This window comes from Carex rostrata, chromosome 15, assembly GCF_964058835.1.
Source record: "Carex rostrata chromosome 15, lpCarRost1.2, whole genome shotgun sequence".
NCBI lineage: Eukaryota > Viridiplantae > Streptophyta > Magnoliopsida > Poales > Cyperaceae > Carex > Carex rostrata.
In genome coordinates this window covers 4277656-4299064 of record NC_135932.1, presented here as the reverse complement: position 1 = coordinate 4299064, position 21409 = coordinate 4277656, and the positions used below count along the sequence as shown (strand labels likewise).

General features: G+C 31.9%; 1 protein-coding gene and 1 long non-coding RNA gene across 4 annotated transcripts; both read right to left on the bottom strand.

Annotated features, from left to right (window-relative positions):
• Window positions 1-340: 340 nt before the first annotated feature.
• Window positions 341-3125, bottom strand: LOC144566379 (F-box/LRR-repeat protein At4g14103-like). 2 transcript variants are annotated; one of them, XM_078316397.1, is made up of 3 exons: window positions 2130-3125; window positions 966-1136; window positions 341-681 (listed from the first exon to the last, which is right to left on the bottom strand). In XM_078316397.1, exons 1-3 carry the CDS (start codon window positions 3093-3095, stop codon window positions 499-501), a joined length of 1320 nt encoding a protein of 439 aa, XP_078172523.1. In that variant the 5' UTR covers window positions 3096-3125; the 3' UTR covers window positions 341-498. The 2 variants fall into 2 exon arrangements, with proteins under 2 accessions (XP_078172523.1, XP_078172524.1); XM_078316398.1 differs by having other exon boundaries at window positions 419-678.
• A 5368-nt stretch (window positions 3126-8493) lies between these two features.
• On the bottom strand, window positions 8494-10845 carry LOC144566889 (uncharacterized). 2 transcript variants are annotated; one of them, XR_013515301.1, is made up of 3 exons: window positions 9940-10845; window positions 9483-9662; window positions 8494-8769 (listed from the first exon to the last, which is right to left on the bottom strand). It is a non-coding gene; the product is annotated as an uncharacterized LOC144566889 (long non-coding RNA). The 2 variants fall into 2 exon arrangements; XR_013515302.1 differs by lacking the exon at window positions 8494-8769 and having other exon boundaries at window positions 9268-9662.
• Window positions 10846-21409: the final 10564 nt, after the last annotated feature.

The window sequence follows — 21409 nt, the reverse complement described above, 5'->3', positions numbered from 1 at the left end:
TCTGAGATACCAGACAGTATATTGTAGTATTATGAATAAAGAAGATAGGTATTTTGTACAGGTAACTGACATTCTAGTTTAGAGCGGGTAATATACCGATTATTGAACGACCTTCAAAACAGCTTTTACCAATAAATCATTTCAATTATAATTTGAGAGTAAAATGACCAATCAGTAAAATAAAACAAAGTTTTGGTTTTCAGCATATTCGTGTTACAAGTTTATGTGAATATCAAACTTCACATCTTTATGAAGAAACTTGTTATACTGAGAGAATTATGGTACCAATGTTCAATAAAGCTCCATTACAAAAGCATCTATTTAACAACATCCACTAGGCTGAGTAGGTATCATAGTCCAATGTACTGCAGTCAAGCCTTTAGTTATCTGGCTGAGCACTGACACATAACCCGTAACTGAACAATAGAGCATAATCAAGCACAAAAGAGCAAATTACATCAAACTGTACCAACCTTTCGGATGAAATGACAAGGGATATCATGTTTTCAGCCTCTTGGATGAATCTTCACTGGACAGCAACTTGATAGCTTCACTTTTCTTATCACCTGTTTGAAGGTTTGAAAAATCTGCATACTTTCTGTTGCCTTCAGAGTTCAGTGGGAGTTTAGACTGCCAAACTTCAGGCGCCCAACACGTCCTTTGATAGTCAAGCATACGCTCCTATTTTTAATATAACATAGTTGTATTATTTTGTGGTACCACACAAGTATTACCTTCCACAATGATGCCGTTATGAAAGATATATTGTCTTACTTGTTGGACCGAGGCAAATAGCCACCAAATGCCAATAGTACCCATGTTCTTATTCATATTAAAACTTCTTTATGTTCTTCTTTTTTCTTCTATCGGGGGTGGGCAAAAAGTGACATTACCACATGTAATATTACAAAAAACACACAACACAAGAGAAAGTTAACTATCTGAAAAAGTATATGTAATATTACCTCATGAATTAGGTGTAGAGAATCAATAACAGGGGAATGATGAAGCAAACAGATTAGATCTTGTAAAGCATTTTCATAGAAGCACATTGAGAGTTTGAGACTTCTCAAATTAGGAAACATCAGCATATCTTTTCCTGGCTCCACAAACGGGTGAAATAAATCAAAGCCATTCTACAGAAAATATCAGCTCCAATTAGACCCAAACTAAATCAAATCTACATATGCAATAATTAATGCTAACAGAAACCATAAATATTAAATTAAGATAAAAACAAATAATCAGATTTGGGAGTGGATAAAGCACAAAAAACATTGTTTCTCACTACCAGGTGAACAATTTACGTGCTATATTGCGGGTTTCAGATAAAGATGCACATAGTTAACTGCCAGAAACCCATCTAAGTATTGATGTACTTTTTATTCTATCAGATAAAATACTAACCATCATCTTTCTTTAGCAAAATATGAAAAACATACTAAATCCTAATAATTATTTATCTGGTAATACAGTACAGCCATAACAAGGTAGAATAATGCAGGCATAAATCCGATGCACATTGTTCAAATTATTTTGCTATTCTTTAAATCATTATTTTATATTAACTAGTACCAACTCTTGCAACATTGGATGCAGATAACCTATATACTATCGAACCATCTCTGGTGTAAACATGGTGCCCAAGTCCCAACCAACTGTGTGCATATCAAATTTAGGGTTTAGGTGTAGCCTGCTTAAGTGTTGGTTATGATGTATGAAGTAAGAAAATACCCAATCCGCCAAATTCTACTTCAAAGAACCCAGCAGAGAGTAAGTAGTAAGTAACACAGTAACAAGTGTTTTTTTGTATTCCATATATTTTTGGCTATTTAAGTGAATTAATTCAACTATGCCCTAGGTTGGGTAGTCGGACATCTCCTTATATCCTTAAAATATCCACAACATATTGAGCGGTTAATTCATAAGGATTTAGCACCAACTAGGTAATTTCAGTGACATAAGGTTCGATACAGCCCTTATCAAGTCCAAATCAACTAAGAAAAAAAATCAATGATAGAATGCAAGGAAACTAAGCTTGAGTAATTAAACTAATTCAGATTTCATTTAACACCCATTGAAAGAAAACTGAAAAATGCAAGGATACTATGTTTGCATGAGTTTGTTACCAATATCAATTTCCCCTTGTATCCCAACTTCCGCCCACGGGTTGCTCCAGGTATTTCCTTTGGGCAAGGAGTCCCTATATGAAGTGTCAAATCCGACACATTTGTAATAGATTTCAAAATGTCACGTAAAGCTGGTACACACTCTTCCCTCAGTGAACAACCGGTTTCAATCAATGCCTTTCTCAATACAGGCATCTCTCCATAAAATATGTTCGGTTTAACAAACAATCTGATATTCAAGTCGAGAAACTCAAGTTTAGGGAAGGATAAATAAGTCTTAATTTGAAATGTGAATCTAAAGCTTAGTTTCTTCACTGACTGCGATGACAGATCAAGAATAGGTTCACGACAAGGAGCAGGCTCAATGCATAAATATTCCAGATTTCTTTGCTCCATGATGAAAGTTTTTAAGTCAGGGTAAGAATATTTTGCTTTAATGGAGAGATACTTGAGTTGAGTAAGGGGGAAAGTGGTGGGAACAAGATGTGGAAATGGGATATTGAAATTGATATTGCAAGGGTCGAAGTCCACACCGTTGATGCAAAGAGAGTGAAGAGATCCAAAGGATAGGATAAGTGGTAAAAGAGACTCAGTGGTATCAGTATGGATATGAAGGGAGAGATCTCTCAGGCCTAGCGAATAGGCACGAGTTAGCCAATTTGAGAGGAGTTTGACCGAAAAGGGTCTGTGATTGTTCGTTGTCTTGAGACAAAAACTTCGTAGTGGAGCAGAAGGATCTCGAAGACGGAGACAGCGAGAGATTACGTCATTGAAGAGGCGACCCGGTGGGAAGTCGGAGCGGTCGAGCTCCATGGAAGGGGAGACGGTCCAGAGATGGCGGAAGCGGCGAGCGAGGAGGGATGTACGCACCGCAAATTTGGTGGGAAGGAAAGAGAGAATCTGTAGGAGGAGCGGCTCGGGAAGTTGGGAAAGCCAGTCGACCTCTTCGAGATTGTTGTTCGACATTGTTAACAGGATCTGTGGGGGGGGGGGGGGGGGGGGGGTGGGGGTTGCGCGGGACAGGTAGGGCTTTTGGGTTTTGGAGCTTAAACCCTAAACTAGAAACTTAAAATTTGATGGAGAGGTAGGGCCTTGGGATGGTTTCTATCATCTTGTCATCCGAGAATATAAAAGGGATTCAGAAGTGCGGTAACCTATCGGAGAATGAGATTTTTTTTTGAGAAATTTAGATATATGCCCATCATAACTAGATATTTACTCATCAAAACTTTAAATTTAGTTATTTCCTCATTCAAATCCTTTCATTTTATTTATATCCCCATTTTGTGATTAATCAATTAAAAACACTAATTAATACTGATAAAAAGAGTAAAATGACATTTTTGTCCTTGTCCCTTCCTTTCCTTTGTTAGCAACCAATCCTATCATTTCTCAATAACGAGTGGTGAAATTTTTGATCGTTTGAATGAAGAAATGACGCTCACTTAGCCCTTGTCAGCTCTTTATCTCTCGCTACTGTATTTAGTTATTATGTTTTTTAATTTAATTACATGATCTCTCAGGCAATGAATGCATTAAAGTGTTTTGTACGTACCATTACAAGAACCATATATCATGAGTAAAAACAGAGAAGAAGTTTTCAGCATTAAAATGCACTATATTAACATAGTAACCTGAATAGCAATATTTCTTTGATTATCAAAACATACCCTCATGGCCTCATACAGTACAAAAGACTTCTTGAATAAACAGCGCAGAAGAAGTTTTCAGCATTGTTTTAGCCTAATGTTGTAGTGTCTGTTCTGTTTAACAATTTTCATTTGATTTAATTTCATATTGTTATCATATTATATCTCTAATCATATTTTCAAATAATGTAGTTATTGTACAATACCGCACTAGAGTACAATAATATCTAAGTTGTTCCTTTCAGTTTGTCCTGAATCTCAAAATAGACCCCCCCCCCCCCCCCCCCCCCCCCCCAACAATGTTCTAAATAATCACTTATGTGACTTTGATCCGGCTGAGAGTATTGCAGGGCATCCTATACCGTAGAGTATATGTACTGAACACTTGCAGAAATTTCTTCCATATGTAACCAATCATTGTGAAATGTTGATACTGTAAACAGCGTTCTTCTCTTTTCCATCAAAGAAGTTTCCTATTGTAAATTATGGAAATTAATGTTTTTCCTCAATGACATACAACTTCTCAATTAGATAAGTTTTTCTTTAATGCAAAATTCAGAGTGCTAAAAAATTCAAATGTATGAAAATTGCGACTGAATGCCTTGAAGTGTCCTTTCAAAATAACCAAGTACCATGGAGAAAAAGAGAAATGAGAAGGGTCAAGAGAGCGTCCTTTCTTCATTCAAACAATGAGAGGACCGGTAATTAGCAAACAGAATGAAGGGATGAGGGTAAAAATGTCCTTTTATTTTTTATGAGACTTAATTAATGTTTTAAATTGATTAAATCATAAAATGGGGATATAAATAAATTGAACAAGTTTGAATGGGGAAATAACTAAATTTAAAGTTTTGATGGGTAAATATCTAATTGATGAAGTTATGATGGGCATATATCTAAATTTCTCTTCTTCTTTTTTATGGTCAGTTTTCACCTGGTACGAATCTTAATGTTGAGATTTCGTAACCTACCAAATAGCAATAGCAATAGGCATTGAAATTATTTTGATTTGGAAGTCATTTTAACAAAATAGTCAATAATACACGGATATAAATTGTTCTCTTCGTGTAATAATTATCTTAATTTTTTATTATATTTTTTTTTTTAGATTATGACTTTGTATTCAAAATAGGCATTGAAATTATTTTGATTTGGAAGTCATTTTACAAAATACCGTCAATAATACACGGATATAAAGTGTTCTCTTCGTGCAATAATTATCTTAATTTTTTATTATATAAAATTTAATTTTTTTAAATTATGACTTTATATTCAAAATTCATTTGAAATTATTTTGATTTGGAAGTCATTTTACAAAATACCGTCAATAATACACGGATATAAAGTGTTCTCTTCGTGCAATAATTATCTTAATTTTTATTATATAATTTTTTTTTAAATTATGACTTTATATTCAAAATTCATTTGACCATAAAATGGCTGGTATAATATCAATGTCATTTTAGTCTATATAGCACCAACTCCAAAACCTATCGAATTGACTTAAACAGTGAATCCAAACCATTTAAACCGGTTTACTTCATTAGTTGTGCATTTAGATGTAAAATTTATAACCTTTTGAATTTATTTGGTATCAAGTCAAGCGGTCAAATATGTGAGTTTTTAAGTTAATTTTAATAAATTCATTTTTCAATATTTTTACTGCTTAATTTGATACTAAAATAACTCGAAAAAAAGTTTGCATGTACACATATCTCCATTCTTATATTATGCACGTAGTTGTCCTGATCCGTCAACGACTGAGATTGAAAGATGAATTTTCAAATTAAATATCAGTCCTCCAATTACATAATTTGTCTCTTTTGATTAAATACATTTGTTTTATGTATAGAAGTCTAAATTTAGTTAAAAACATACTCGCCACATAGACTGCTACATGGTTGTCATAATTAAAATTTTAAATTGAATGTATTCCTAGCGACTTGTTTCCTTATTTCTCCTTACAGCTATATTTGATTCCTGCAATTCGATTATTTTCTTATTTCTCCAATTCTTTGCAATTAAATTATTTCATCTATATTTTCGACAATGAAAATAGAAATGATTCAATCTTTCCGAATCTGTAGGGAAAATCATTTTTTTTAAAATGCTACATTCATGTGTGAAGAGGAGAAATAATCTTTATTAGAGCTACTAATCTGCTTTCACAATTTCTTAATCTGTTGCTTGCATTTGACAGAGATTTGAAATTTTGAACTTCAACAACCTCCTTGGTAAAATTCCCCTGCCTATATAAAAACTTATTTCCCTGAATTGATATACTTGTAAGTAATAAATTAACATCTTCTCAATCTATGTCATGTTTGCCTCTTCTTCTTTTTTTTCTTTTTTTCTTTTTTTTGTATTTATGTTTATGGGCCTTTCCAGTTAGTTTGTTATATGCCTCAACTTCTCAATTTGTGTAATGATTATCTTTTTTTGTGTTTATGTTACGAGACCTTTCCAGTTGGTTTTGTTACATGTCTTTCACTATATCCTTATTCTTCTTGCTACCTTTCAATTAACAACAGAGGTTTCACATATTTCCAATCTGGAGAGAATTGTTTTTCATATTATATTTAATACATTTTTTTTTCATTTATTGTTGTTTCATTCATTATTATTTGTTACTAGAATGTCCATTTTTTTTCATCTGTGTATTTTATTTTTATTTTTATTTATTTTTCTTAATTATATATGAATGCCAAATAAAAATGTCTCTGGATCAAATTTGATTAAGTCATTGCATGAGCATATATGCAACACATAAATGAACACACTGGTTACAAATTATAATTTTCTATTATTTATGGTAACTGTTTGAATTTCATATTTTGAAATTGAGAAACAGAGTCAAAACTGCTGCTGGCTTGCTATCTGACTGTCACAAAACCAGCTTTTCATCATAACTGTCAATCCTCATAAATTCTGAAATTAAATATACATACATTATGAGCATTTATGATCACTCCCATATGAAGAACTCCCAATTTGGATGAATCAATTGATCACACTAAAAAAGACAAATCAGCATACCAACAAAGGGCAAACTTGTCAATAACAGTTGGTTCTCAAGCTCAAAATTAATAAAATGAATGTCTAAGAACTTTGGAGAATTTGTAAAAATACACATATATATCCCAGAGACTTGATCATATGATTTAAGCCTCATGTTATGTACAAAATTGTTGAGAAATATATATATTTTTAATATGGGTTGGAGGTCAAGCCACCCAATATATTTCAAATTCATTTGTATTAATATAAAAGATTTTCCCACATTGTGAGTTTTGAACTCATGACCTCCCACATGGGAACCGCGTGTCTTTGCCACTAGACCAAAGACAGGTTCTCAATTGTTAAGAAATGTGCTAGCTACTTTGATCAGAGAAGGTACAAGAGGGCATATCAAGAAATGAGTCGTTAAAAGAAGCAAACTCTTCTAATGAAAAACTGTGCAAATAAGCAACTCAAAACATGAGATAGTAGTAATAATCCAATACCGAATGCTCTTGTAAGGACAAATGCTTTATTTGTTTTAGATACTCCACTACAAATAGATTAGCTTCATTAGCTCCTCATAATGCTACTGAGTCGTTGCATGGTAAGACAATTTTTTTTTATCAACCTTTTTATTTGTATGTATATTTTAGAAAAGTAGTTCCAACAAATTAGCTTTATGTTAGATTTTCTCTTCACATTCTATTCAATCTAGTAATATGTTCTCGTTGCAACGCACGGGCAAGATACTAGTTAACTATTCATATCTAAGATATCAAGTATTTTGAAGAAAAAAAATCTGAACATATCAGTTTTTTTTATCTCATCCCACATCCATTTTTTACACGTTTTTAGAGGTGAGTTCTTTTTCCCTGTTCAATCTCACCAATATTTCTGACGATCTATGAGAAATTCGCAAATCTAAAATCATGAACGTCTTCTACGCAATTTTATCTTTCAAATGAGATCCATGATGACATACTTTAGGATTGTTCGTCGCGCAAGTATTCATATATCGTTAAGTAATAATTCATACCTCGTCGAGTAAGTATTCGTAATGCAAGTATGAGTATTTTATGTATCAAGTGTTTGTATTTAACATATTCTATCAATTTTTTTTTCTTATGGCATTGGACGACGTTTGAAAATATTAATATCAAATATTACAAGTATTCATAACTCGTTATGCAAGTGTGAATATTTATGTATTAAGTGTTTCTATCTAACATATTCTATCAATTTTTTTTTCCTTATGGTATTGGATAACGTTTGAAAGTATTAATTTTCAGTATTGCAAGTATTCATACCTCGTAATGCAAGTGTGAATATATAGTTCATGTATCAAGCATTTGTATCTAATAGATTCTATCAATTTTTTCACTTATGGCATCAAAATGACGTTTGAAAGTATTAATATCAAATATTTCAAATATTTATATCTCGTCAGACCTCAATTAATTTATACCTCATCAAATATTGCAAGTATTTATACCCCTCAAATAGTACAAACATCTGTGCATATTTTCATTAATTTTACGAGATCAACTGCATAGTATTGACATTACTTTATTGTTTTATAGTTCAATATTATTTTTTAGAAATAAAAAATAGTATCCACATATTTCACTATCAAAATAAAAATAATCTATCAAATTTTACAAATTATGTAATTGAAATGTAACAAAAAAAAAAACAATAACGATATTTAAAAGAACAAAACATACTTCTAATAATTACAGGATTTAAAAGAAACAAAACAAACTTAATTGAAGTACATTGACGCTGCTTTTTCAACTAACAAAAAACAAGCAAGAGCAGAAATCAGTTGGATCAGTAGCAGATCGGAGAAGTATATTAATTTGTCTGTTTGTACTCAGAGAAACCATGGCGATCAACTAATCTTAAAATTGCAACCTCCTTTTCACCGGTAGTGTGATCTTCTTCTCATGAAGCATTAATGCAAGGGAGGGACTCCAGGCAATATATAGTACCTAAAAAGTAAATTAACAAACAAGACTTAGATCCAGTCAACCACAGAAGAATATGCAGCTGGAGAACATAAGTTTCTAGTGTTAGCTCAACAGGCTACAATACAAGACATGCAGCCTTACTCGAATGTAAAAATGAAATATAACTACTAAAGACCCGAATGCAACCGAGTGTACCAATGATGAGTTCATGAACATCCTCAAAACTAAAAAGAAACACAGAAAATCAACCAAATTTAAAACTATAGAAGAAAAGCACAATTTAACATAAAATAGTTCCATTAATTAATAGTCATCAGTTATAAAATAAAGACAAAAGAATAATAAACAAGATAGAAAGTACATATAAAATATGACAATCTCTTTATTTATATATTCCTCAAGTATTTACATGTGTACAATACAAGATTACAAAATCTCTATTTATAGGTTACAAATGTAAAAGGCCATCTAAATTAATTCCAATAATAAATGGGAAAACAAATTTCAATAGCAATTAGGGGAAGGAATTGAGGTGATTAATGTTGAGAGTTACAAAATGGAAGAGTTCCAAGATGAATGGACACCCACATTTATAATTTATTCATAACACCATCTACAATATTTGTTTGCCAAAATAACAAAGAAGAGAGGATCGATGAACTGGACAATATGGTTATGGTTCAATCAATGTCTCAGAGCAAAGGTGTATACAAATATAACTAAATGACTATTACATGACTCTGTCGTTTGCCCCGCTTTCCCCTTGGATAGGCTTTCTTGGAAAGAAGCTTTATGAGATCATCTTTCTTGCCATCAGTTTGAAGATTTGTAAACTAAGCCTGGTCATTATTCCCTCGAGCTTCTCAAGGTAGTTTAGATGGCCAACCATTTTTCTTCTGAATGGAAGGTTGATCCTAAAAAGGCAGAAGCAAATTATATTATAAATCATTACTTCCAACAACTTCCATTTTGCATAGTTTTTTTTTTTTTCTTCTGTAAACACTTGGTGTCCGAATCAATGGAATATGAGGGCTAAACATTTTGGAATGACTAGATCGGTATATAGTACAGGTGGGGGGGGGGGGGGGTTTGAAGACACCCTTTATAGCCTACTGAGCTCTATGAGACTGTATGGCAATAGTAATTAATCAAGCTATGCACCTACAAAATGCAGAGTTTTTCTTAATTTACCACATGAACAAGCTTAAGAGATTCAAGAACAGGAGTGTGATGGAGCAAACAAATTAAGTCTTGAATGCTGTCCTCATGCTCCACCAGGGGATGAAAAGTCCGTTTCTGCAAAGATAAAAAAAAATAACAGCTATTAACCCCTATTTTTCACTCATGAAGGTTGAACTTATTTGACATCAACAGTTTGTCCGAGTGACTGAACTCACTTTATTTATACTAAATAGGGAGAAGAAGCATGATTCCTACATATAGAATGTGAATAGGCAGATTAAATTGATTGCACATGCATATTTATCAGTTTAGAATTAATGATGTCATTTATGAACAATTTGAATATACTAGATAGCTGCTATCTGGTTTTTCAAAAAACTTCCTAAAAGTCACAAAACAATCAGCTTTATTTTCAATTAGCTAAGAAATCACATATAGTTATAATGTCGAATACAAATAAGTGGAATTGAATAAAATTGTTAAAAATTAGAAAACTGGATTTGAGATGGAAATCTGTAGTCAAAGAATTAGACTATCTCTTCCTATTCTGCCAGATAGAACAGACTATCCCAGCAGGAGATAGGATAGTGCAAGAGTTCCATGGGCTGGAACAGTTCTATTCCCATCTAGTCTAGCTAGTAGTCGAACATGCTCTCATTGATCTAACTGCAACATCTATCTTCAATATACTACTAAGCACATCTTTAAAATTAAAGTGGTTTTTTATTCTACTTAAATTTTACTTTGCTTCACTTGACAAACAAAGGGCTGACATTAGTACAAAAGGGGTTTTGTTTTAACCAACTTAGTTTGCTTTCAATTGACAAAAGGAGCACAAGAAACAAACGATTTTTATAATACATATTTCCACAAACAATTAAGAGAAAATAACAGGATTATGATTACTCCCGTGAATTATAAATTTATTGGTGCAGCATCAGTCCATGTTGTATGGGTATCTAGATAAAAACAACACACAGACATGGCTTAACCGGGATTTTTGTCAGGGCTAGGCAAAAAATAAATTATTAAAAAATTATTATTTTTTTTATAAAAATAAAAATTGTCAACGCAACCTTTCTTAAAAATGAAAATCTTTTTTATTTCTACACAGTTCGGTAAAAAAGTTGTGTTAAAATAACTTTCATACTAGCTAGCATGAAAATTAATTTGTACAACAAAATTATGTCAAGACAACAAGATATTGCTAAATTTACTACAAGTTAACCATACATAATATATATGATATATTTTTAACTTTAAATGTAATGTATGAAAACTAAATCGTAATTGAAACAAATAATAATAATTAAAATGTTAACTATAGTTTGTGATTAAGATAATTTTTGTGATAGTTTAAAAATAAATGGATTCAATGCATGTTAAAAACATCAAATAGCAATGCATAATTGTCTGGATTGAATGTTAAGGCCCAAATAACTTTGTGATGCTCCTGGTTCTCTGTGAACCAATCATTATTTCTATTTTTATACTTAATGGACCAATACACCAAATCTATTTATCTTTCGTCTCCAAAGAACCTCCGTTAACTTTCTTCCCAAATTAACAAAACTCCTTTTTGTTAAATTCAAATTGATGCAAAAGAGGCTGAATCAAGCCACAACTAGAAGAGGATCGCGATAGGGGTAGGCAATGGACCGAAATAGGGGTAGACAATGACCTAGTTTTATACGGGTTTATAGGTAATTTTCAAAATCCAGGGGTAGACAACTGCCTACCCCGTGTCCATACTTGTTCTGCCTCTGAACACATATGACATAAAAAAGGAGTAATAGATTTAGAATTGGAAATAATTGAGGAAACATATATGGCAATACTTACATGATAACGAATTAGCCAAAAGATCCATAGCTTTAGAACAGAAATATTGGCTTCAAAGAAGATTGACATATTTCATCTAGGCTTCCCTGAAATCAAATCTGACAATACATGCGGCGCTTCTAAAACCCTAGCCCTTCCATAACTATATATAGGAAAAGATGATTCATGACAACCATTGGATCCATGAGCCAGATGGTTGCCACGTGTGACAAACTCAAAAACCACTCTAGAATGAGAATATGGTTTTAGAAAACCATTGGCACACTTGGTTTTCTCATTTGCACGTGGTCTACATGATCATGCTCAGTTTTTCCTATAGAATGATAAAATTCACGTGCCATTTGCATGCGGTGTATATGACCATGTATGGTTGGTTCCTTCTATAATAAAAGTTCATAACCTGAATGGCCTTATGGCCTTGAATTGGGTATAATTCCTTCATACTTAAGCATTGGCATGTCTGGCCTAAATTGGGCCTTTATCTCTTACTTTCAATCAAGTGAATTAGCCTACAGATCCATAGCTTCAACACAGAATTATCGCCCATAATGGCTCCTCTTGGGCCTTCATCTCTTACTATTGCTCAACCCTCACCTATAATTTTCCTAACTCCACAATTTTATTCTTTCATTGCCATCCTCCCTCTTCCCCATGTCCACCTGCACCACAACCACAAAAGAATCAGCCATTCCATCTCTCAGTTTCCTCCTATTGCCTTTTTCCAAACCACAATACTGACCCTAAACCTAACTATTCTCATTAAAAAAGCAATAGCTATTGTCTATCTTGTGTGTATCAAGCTCTTGTCGATACAAAAGCATGGGTTTGGGTCATGCACCTTGCCCTTAACCCAAGGGACAACCATCTTAGAACAAACCCATTTCATCTTGTGCTCAAATAGCAGCTGTAAAGAACCCACCAGTGCCACGAATAATGCGTACAATCTTTTAAGAGTAAAGCTTAGGTGGTATGGATAGCATAAGGCCTTCCGTGCTATTGTTTCAAAAACCTATCGTATAAACTTCAAACTTCGATCTAAATAGCTCAGTAAATTAGTTATATAATGAACTTGTAGAATACCAAATTTTATTATTTTTGGAATTTTTTTACTATTTTTTATGATTTATGAAATATGATAAAAATGGCCTAAAAATAAAAGAAAATTGCCAATATTTTAGGTTATTTTTTGCCATCTATCATACATCATACAAAATAGTCAAAAACTTTCAAAAATAGTAAAAATTGATATTCTACAAGTTCATTATATAACCAATTTACTGAACTACTTAGATCGAAGTTTGAAGTTTATACAATAGATTTTTGAGGCAATAGCACTACCCATAGCACCTAATATTTTCAAATTTTCAAATTTGGTTCTTAGTATTTAAAAACTCAGTTCCTCTTCTTCTTCTTTTTCAAGAATAGAAGTGTAAATTTATGTGTAAGAAATGCAAATTTTTGTTGTTACATTAAGCACAAAATTTTGTAAGAAATGAATTTCCATCACAAGTCATAACCAATGATTTGGACCTTGATGTCAATTAAGTGCCATACCAAGAAAAGTCATATGCAACCCACTCAATTCAGTGCCTAGGATTCTTCCTTTTCTGTAAAAGCTAGGTAGACTAGCTACGTCTAGTTAAAATCAATTTACAGCAGCCCATTATTAATACCCATAAGCCTCCTATATTAAGAATTACACTGCGTAATATTTCATATGTAAATAAAAGGATGTGTAAGTGTAACATATACCAAGTGTAGTTTTCTCCTTTATTAGACATAACTACCAGTTTAAGAATCTCTGCATAATAGGATGTTTACTGCTCATAACTTGACACAAAAATAGATGTCAATAATACATACCTTACGAACGAACTTCATTGTTTCAAGAGCAGGGGGGACCTAAAGCAAATTAACCAAGTCATCAATGTTGTCATAATGGATGCAGAGGCTAAGATCCAACTGTTTCATCAGAATAGGAAATATCAGTGGGTCCATGTCTGGCTCTGATCATTTATGAAATGGATAGCAATTTAATCATGAAGACGAGTAAAAAGTAGTAGGTAAAGGAGAAGATAAGCAACCTCAAATTTTAACATGAACACCAATGCATGACAAATCAAGGCATATGAAATAATAAAAAATGCAATGAGCTACAAACCTGCTACTCATACAATATAATTTTACCCCTCCAAAAAACCAAAAAAATATCTGAAAGTAAAATATCTTAAAAAGGGTACTTCAAAACCTCAAAGCAGACAAGAATCATAACATTTATATTAATTTTTTTTTAAACGCATTTGACTACTTTCGACCCTTCAAGATTTTTACATCATATAACCAGTAAACCTACAAAATTTTATCCCATGTCTAACAAGCTCCTTAACAAGTCTTGTGTGTTTCTATATATTTTTGAAAATTTTCATAAATCTAAATATCATCAACATTTCCATCATTACCTAAATATATGTCCAGATGTCCTGCTTCTCCAAAAATTGTCTTTTGTTCGATTTTACTTACAGAAAAACCTACTAGAAAGGAACAATTCGTATTCGATTGGCATATCAGACTGCTACCATACCTTATCTTAATAAGAACAAAGCAGACTTACATTTCAAGATGCTTAGTAGGACAATAAGAAAATCAAAACAACAACAAAGTAACACTGGAATTACCCAGTCCTCCTCAAAATCAACGAGCAAGTCTTGGACATCTGCAGCAGTCTCCACTACCTCAAAAGAGACTCGAGGAACTAGCTGGAGGTTCCCCCAACCTTCGGATCCCCTAAAGTAACTCAAATTTTGAGTTTACATCTGGACCGTCTGATCCACTTTGGCACGAATGTTAAAGTAACCCCGTGGCCCGTGCATTCTACTACGAACCGGATTCCCCCGGATTCTGATCGGACGGTCCGAATTTAAATTTAAATTTTGAGTTACTTTAGGGATCCGGACCCGTGGATAGCTGGAGGATGGCAGGTGATGTCCGCCATCGCCATGGGAAGTAACAGGGGTCTGAGTTTAGGGTTCGGAGCAACTAATTTCGAGCATTTTGGTGAGAGATTGCAAAATATTTGTTGGGGAATAACTGAATGTAAATGTAAGAGCGCGATAATATATTTGTTGGGGAATAACTGAATGTAAATGTAAGAGCGCGATAATATATTTGTTGGGGAATAAATGAATTTATTCGTCAGACGCCGTGCCGCTCAGCTACTGAGGAATTCACATCCTCTCTACTCTGAGACTGAGAGGGCAGCCATGATGGGCCGAAAGCCCAGTTGACATTAACCGACTACGAGTGATTGAGGCTTGATTACTTGGGCTAAGCATATCAATTTAGATCTACTACTCCAATGAGACATGAATACATGATTAAATATTAGATAAAAGGTGGAGATTTATGCAGAAGTAGACAAGTAAAATATAACACGACAATCGCCGACATTTTTATTTTTACTCAAATTTTAAAATATTTTAATAAAAATAACCAGGTTTTTGAAAAAAAATTTAAAAATACCCAAAGTACAGAAAAATTCCGCACCCCGAATGAAAATTCGGGAGTGCGGAAAAATTTCGCACCCCGGAGCCACCGCCAGCTACCCATGCAGCCGAGGATCCATGGAGTAGAGCACTCACGATGAGCATAGAGCCCGATCCATATGATGAGTTTACACCAGAGTGCAGGACGGAGAACTACAGTGGAATGACTGGCGTGGCTGGAATTTCAGTAGGGAAAATAGGGGTAGAGCACCTGACCGATTTAGCCCTTCGCAATTTCAGTAGTTTTAGTTCAGTTTAGCTGTGTTATGTTTTATTATGTTTGAGTTTAGTTTTATAGTTTTGTTTTAGTGTAGTTTAGTTTCGTTATGTTTTATTATGTTTGAGTTTAGTTTTATAGTTTTTGTTTTAGTGTAGTTTAGTTTCGTTATGTTTTATTATGCTATATTATAAACAACAAAATAAAATTAAGAACAATAATATGACATGCTTTAAAAATAACAAAAACAAGAAAAATTGGATTCAGAAACACTCTAACTTAACAATTCATACAAATTTCTAACTTAACAATTCAAACTAATCTAAATTCCAAACAAACTGAAGAACATAATCTCCAAACACAAACTAAACTAAATTTCAAACGAACTTTAGTATTTGCAAGAATCGGTAGTCAACTTAATTCCAAACGAACTTTCATCAATTTCAAAAAAGAAAATGATAAATTTTTAATTACTAGATCTCATTGTTCTATTGTTGGCTTGAATTAAAGTCTCTGTTATGTTATTCCATTCACTTCGGGTTTAGTATACAACTTTTAGTTTATCATTTTCTTTTTTGAAATTGATGAAAGTTGCGTCTTTTATAGGTTCAAAATTTATGGATCAAATGTTCCTAAATTAATTTTAGCAATCAATGGAAGTGTTGTCTATTATTAGTTTTTTATCTCATCTGAAACGGCTTAAGCCTTGCTATGAGCAAGAATATATATGAAGAATTAAATATATAAAAGCAGTGGTCATTTTATTATTTTTGATGTAGACTCTTTAAGTTAATTTTGTTGACTGCCGGTTCTTGCAAATACTAAAACTAGGAGTGTGAAAAGGTGAGGTGGTGAAGTTTTATTATGTTCATTAATATCATTTATTAAGAATTATAATTTTTTCTTCTCCTCGTTTTTTTAAATTCTCCTAAAAAAATAATTATAAAATTTTCAATTCAAAAACTAATTAATTAGGATAAAAATCATTCAATTTGAATAGTCGGATTTTGCAAAATCGACAGAATTTATATATAAATATTATTTCTTAAGAAGAAGAATATCCCACCATTGGTCGGATTTTATTCGATTTTTTTACAAAATTCATTTCGAAGTTTTATTGGATGGTTCAAATGTCTTAATTTTTTGTGTCTCCATGTCTTCATTTTAAAATTTTAATGACTTATAATTTAAAACATAAATATCGTAATAAAAGTGTCAGATATAATCCATATTATTTTGTCTATATACACAAAAGATCATGACATTTGAACTTTGTTTTTGATTGTAAGTTTTGTACTATTTTGACTTATAAGTTTTTAAAATTAAAAAATGTTATTCTAAATTAAAAGATAGAGATATGATAGGAGGCACAAAAATTTAAAACCTCCTCATTTATTTGTTAGATTAATCAAAATTTAATCTATGTCTAACCAGTCCAAACTAATTTTATAATTATCCGAATTTGATTGGTCTGTAGGGTTATTTACAAGAAGAAAAAAAACGCCTATTTATTGCAAAAAACCAAAAAAAAAAAGACTGGGCCGTAGAAAAATTCCGCACTCCCGAATTTTTATTCCGGGGTGCGGAAAAGTTCCTCACTCCCGAATTTTTATTCCGGGGTGCGGAAAAATTCTGCACTCCCGAATTTTTCCGCACTTTGGATATTTTTAAAATTTTTTTAAAACCTGGTTATTTTTATTAAAATATTTTAAAATTTGAGTAAAAATAAAAATGTCGGCGACAATCGTTCTGCCTATCATACGGATAAATTATAAAAAAAATCAAATAATTCCTAAATGATCAATAAATCAAGTTTATATGGTTTAAATTTATTTCATTTAAAACGGATACACGAGAATTTCTTTTATTAAAGAAGTCTATGAGACTATTACTTAGGAGTCGACTAATTGCCTTCAAGAATTAACTGTTACGATATTTCAAAACTAGTAACTTTCGCATCAAAGTAAACCTTCAACAGGTGCCAGGATATGCATTTCTTGAATAAACTTGACGATTTTTTTGTAGTACTTAGGTGTATATTTATATTTCCTTTTTTTTGTACTTATTGATATACATCTGACAAAATTTATTTAACAAATAGATATACAGTGAGGTATATGTTCGAATTAAGTTTCTTTTCTGTTATTTTTCAATTGTGAGAAGAACAACTAACAGTTCGCAATTTGAATTGCAAGTAGAAACAGTAGACAAAAAAAATATCAAACTACTCATAAACATTAATATCTTGTCTAACATGCACTATTATTATTTCAAGTATTCCGCTCAGAAATTAATATATTTGCTAAATTCATGATTGAAAATCAACATCAAAATTATATAATAACAACAAATATTAGATTCATTATTTCTTATATCAAGCACTACTTTAGTGTGAAAAAAAAGCACTACTCTAGTGTGTTTGCCGCTTCTAATACATGCAAACTATACAAATCGAGTTTTCATATATTATTATTGGCATTCTTGACCTTCAAAGTTTCGTTAGCCGCTTCAGAATTTTAATATGTAGTCCTTTCGCTTATTAGTATTTTTCACAGCTTTTGTGTGTCTTTTTTGCATTAAGTTTTAAAATCATTGTACCGTGAAAACATGAACAAAATATTGTAATAATAGATACAAATTAAATACTGAGCTATTGGCCAATAAAATTTGTTAGATAAATATGAGACATAAAAATTATACCTGAAAAGATTGATAGCATCTTTTTTGTACAAAATAATATAGATCATAATCCAATTATCGTCCAGTCATAGTGCAAACAAAAAAAAAAAGTCAAAGTCGATCTATATTACTTTGTCATATACATTTGCTAATATTTCCTTTATAACCCTTAATTTGAAATTGACTTTGATCTTTTAGTGGTTTTAAATTTTTTAAAAGAAATTACGTTGATATTCTCTAATATCTTATTTAATGCATGACAAATTTTTATTTGTGAACTTTTTTTAAGCTAGCTTGTATATCTTCAATGCACAAATAGCTAGAGCTGCTGCTAAAATATGAAAATAATAACAGTCACATCACACAAATATAGTGAGTTGCTGATGATTGTCATAAAGAGATCATTCTCGAAAACTATATAGTAGGGAGTATGGCTAATATAACATCAGTGTCATTTCAGTCTATATAACACTAACTTCAAAACCTATCAAATCGAGTTCAAATGGTGAATCCAAACCGTTCAAACTAATTTACTTTATGAGTGATGCGTTTACATGCAAACTTTTTATATTTTTGAGTTATTTTAGTATCAAATCAAGCAGCAAAAAAAATTGAAAAATGAATGTATTAAAATTAACTTAAAAACTCACACATTTGACCGCTTGACTTGATACCAAATAAACTCAAAAACTTATAAATTTTACATGTAAACGCACAGCTAATAAAATAAATCGGTTTGAACGGTTTGGATTCACCATTTAAACTTGATTTGATAGGTTTTAGAATTGATATTATATAGACTGAAATAACACTGATGTTATATTAGCCATAGGTTAACATGAAAAATGCATTGTAGTAAAAAAAATAGGAGAAACATTTTTAATGAATGTACATGCCATACTGTTGGGAAGTTGAAATGATAGATTATTCATAGTATTTCATATTCTTGATGTAGATATTATTATAGTGATAAAAAACGAAATATGTATTGTTTTGATTTGTAACATGTGTTTTAATATAATACCGTGTAAGTAGTTCTTAATACAAAAATTAAACAAAATAAAAAACTTTATTGTTGCCACATATAACCTAGTGAAACTATTATGTAAGATTGTCAATGAATATTCATAATTGGATAAATTAGATCCGAATCCAAATAAATGACCTAAAAACATATATTAAAGAATTTATTGGTTCTACGCAAGCTTCTAAATAGCGTTTATAGCGGTATAGCGGGGAGACAAAAAAAAACTTTAGCGAAAGCTATTATAAATAGCGTTTTTTATTTCAAAAATTATATTTTATATTTCTACTAATAGTAAAAATGTCTCATCAAGAAAAAAAATATCAAATTAATTAAGAAGTTCTAATATTCATATTAAACCAATACAAAGTTCAAATTGTCATTCAAAATATCCCTAATTCAAAAACTATCGATATATTTTATATTCAAAATATACCACTACCATATATTAATGCATGATACAAAATTTAATTAATATAGCAGTATAGCCCGTACATGTTCCATTGTATTGATATAGCTTAATAAAGTAAAAAAAAAAAACCAATCTAGATATTAAGGCCCATTAAAATTGCAACATCATGTTTTCAGAAAAAAAAATTGCAAAATCATAACCCATATAGCATAGCGGACCGCTATTGCCACTACGCGCTATAGCAGACCGCTATTACCGCTATAGCGGTCGTAGCTTGATTAGCGCAGTTTTAGCCCGTAGCTTAGCTTTCTGGGTCCAAAACCGCTATAGCTAGCTATTTAGAAGCTTGGTTCTACTTCTACGTATGAATCTTGAAAATAGATCCACTCCAGTAAAATATGTCTATAATTGTAATTCGTTAAGCATTTTTGTAATTATTTAATAAAATAATATCTAGTTGTGCTATGAGCATCTACATCCTTGAAACTCAACCGAAATTCTAAATAACTGTTAACTACTTTTTAGAAATTAAGCTCTCTAAAGTTTCTAACTCTTACATCCTTGAAATTAATTTTAGAGTTTCTATTATAAGCGTGTCAGCGACAAATTAAAAAAAAGAAATAATTTGAGCCAATTATTTAGTCAACATGGAGTTTATAAACAGTTTCTTAAAACTTTACTGTATAGTTTCTAAATAAGAAACTCTCTCACATTTCTGAAACTGGATTAGAAACTGCCACATCATATTAGAAACTCTAATAGTTTCACGGATGTAGATGCTAGTTAATTTAAAGTTATAAGTTATGTGCTCAAATTTTTTATAATACATAATGATAATATATCATTAATATTATTATGCATTATGTTATTTAAATATTTTAATACAAAATTGAGATCTGAATTCCTTGAAATAATAGATGTAGATTCATATTTAGATCCTTAAATTTTAAATAGATAAAAATTCTTCACATAAAATTATTGTAAAATTTATTTAATATATTCACATTTGAGTTACGTTAGTATCCGATTCAAATTTTATCAACTAAATGATCTACCCCTTGTTTTATAATTGATCAATTGCGGTACGTACGTCAATCGAAAAATAGCTTTCTATTTTTTAGTCGCATAATTGGCCCTCAAATAATTTTATGAACCCGCCTGGTTACGATTTGCCATTCCAACTAGAATCATTCTGGTTCAAGTACCATGAACCCAGAATAATGGTGCAATCGATCTGAGGAGCTCAAGAGCAACAAACTGGAACTAAGGATTCTTTACAAAGCTTCCACAATCGCACAAGAAAGCTGCACTCTGATCTCTATCTTTGGCACTCAACAAATTTTGGAGAAATGGATAGGCGGCTGGATTTATGCAGAAAAGCCCTCCTTTTCTTTGATAAAATTGAGGAAAGGAGACAGTTATTGCAGCATGAATTCCTGCTGCGACTGAAAATTCGGGAGAAAGCTTATGAATTGGCAGCGAATATAGAACTAAAATGGAAGCAACGGTCTAGATGCTTATCGCTTGCTCAAGGGAATAGAAATACCCGTTATTTCCACGCGATGACCTCTTCTAGACTTCAGAGGATTTTGGTATTGTCAATACAGCACAATGGTTAGATGATCTCAGACTCGATAGGGATCAGGGAGCTGTTTTGTAACTCTATGGAGGGGGTACTTGGTGTATCTGCTAAAGTGCTTCAATTTGATGCATCAGCAATTTACAACTCAAACTCCAACTTGGACCAGCTGCAACACCCATTT

What these genes read in the sequence shown, in the direction of transcription:
- LOC144566379 (XM_078316397.1), bottom strand. Translation starts at nt 3,095, where the DNA reads ATGTCGAACAACAATCTCGAAGAGGTCGACTGGCTTTCCCAACTTCCC. An exon ending in ACAAGGGGAAATTGATATTG is followed by an intron (nt 1,137 to 2,129) that starts GTAACAAACTCA and finishes TATTTTCTGTAG; the next exon opens with AATGGCTTTGATTTATTTCA. An exon ending in CTCTACACCTAATTCATGAG is followed by an intron (nt 682 to 965) that starts GTAATATTACAT and finishes TATTAAAAATAG; the next exon opens with GAGCGTATGCTTGACTATCA.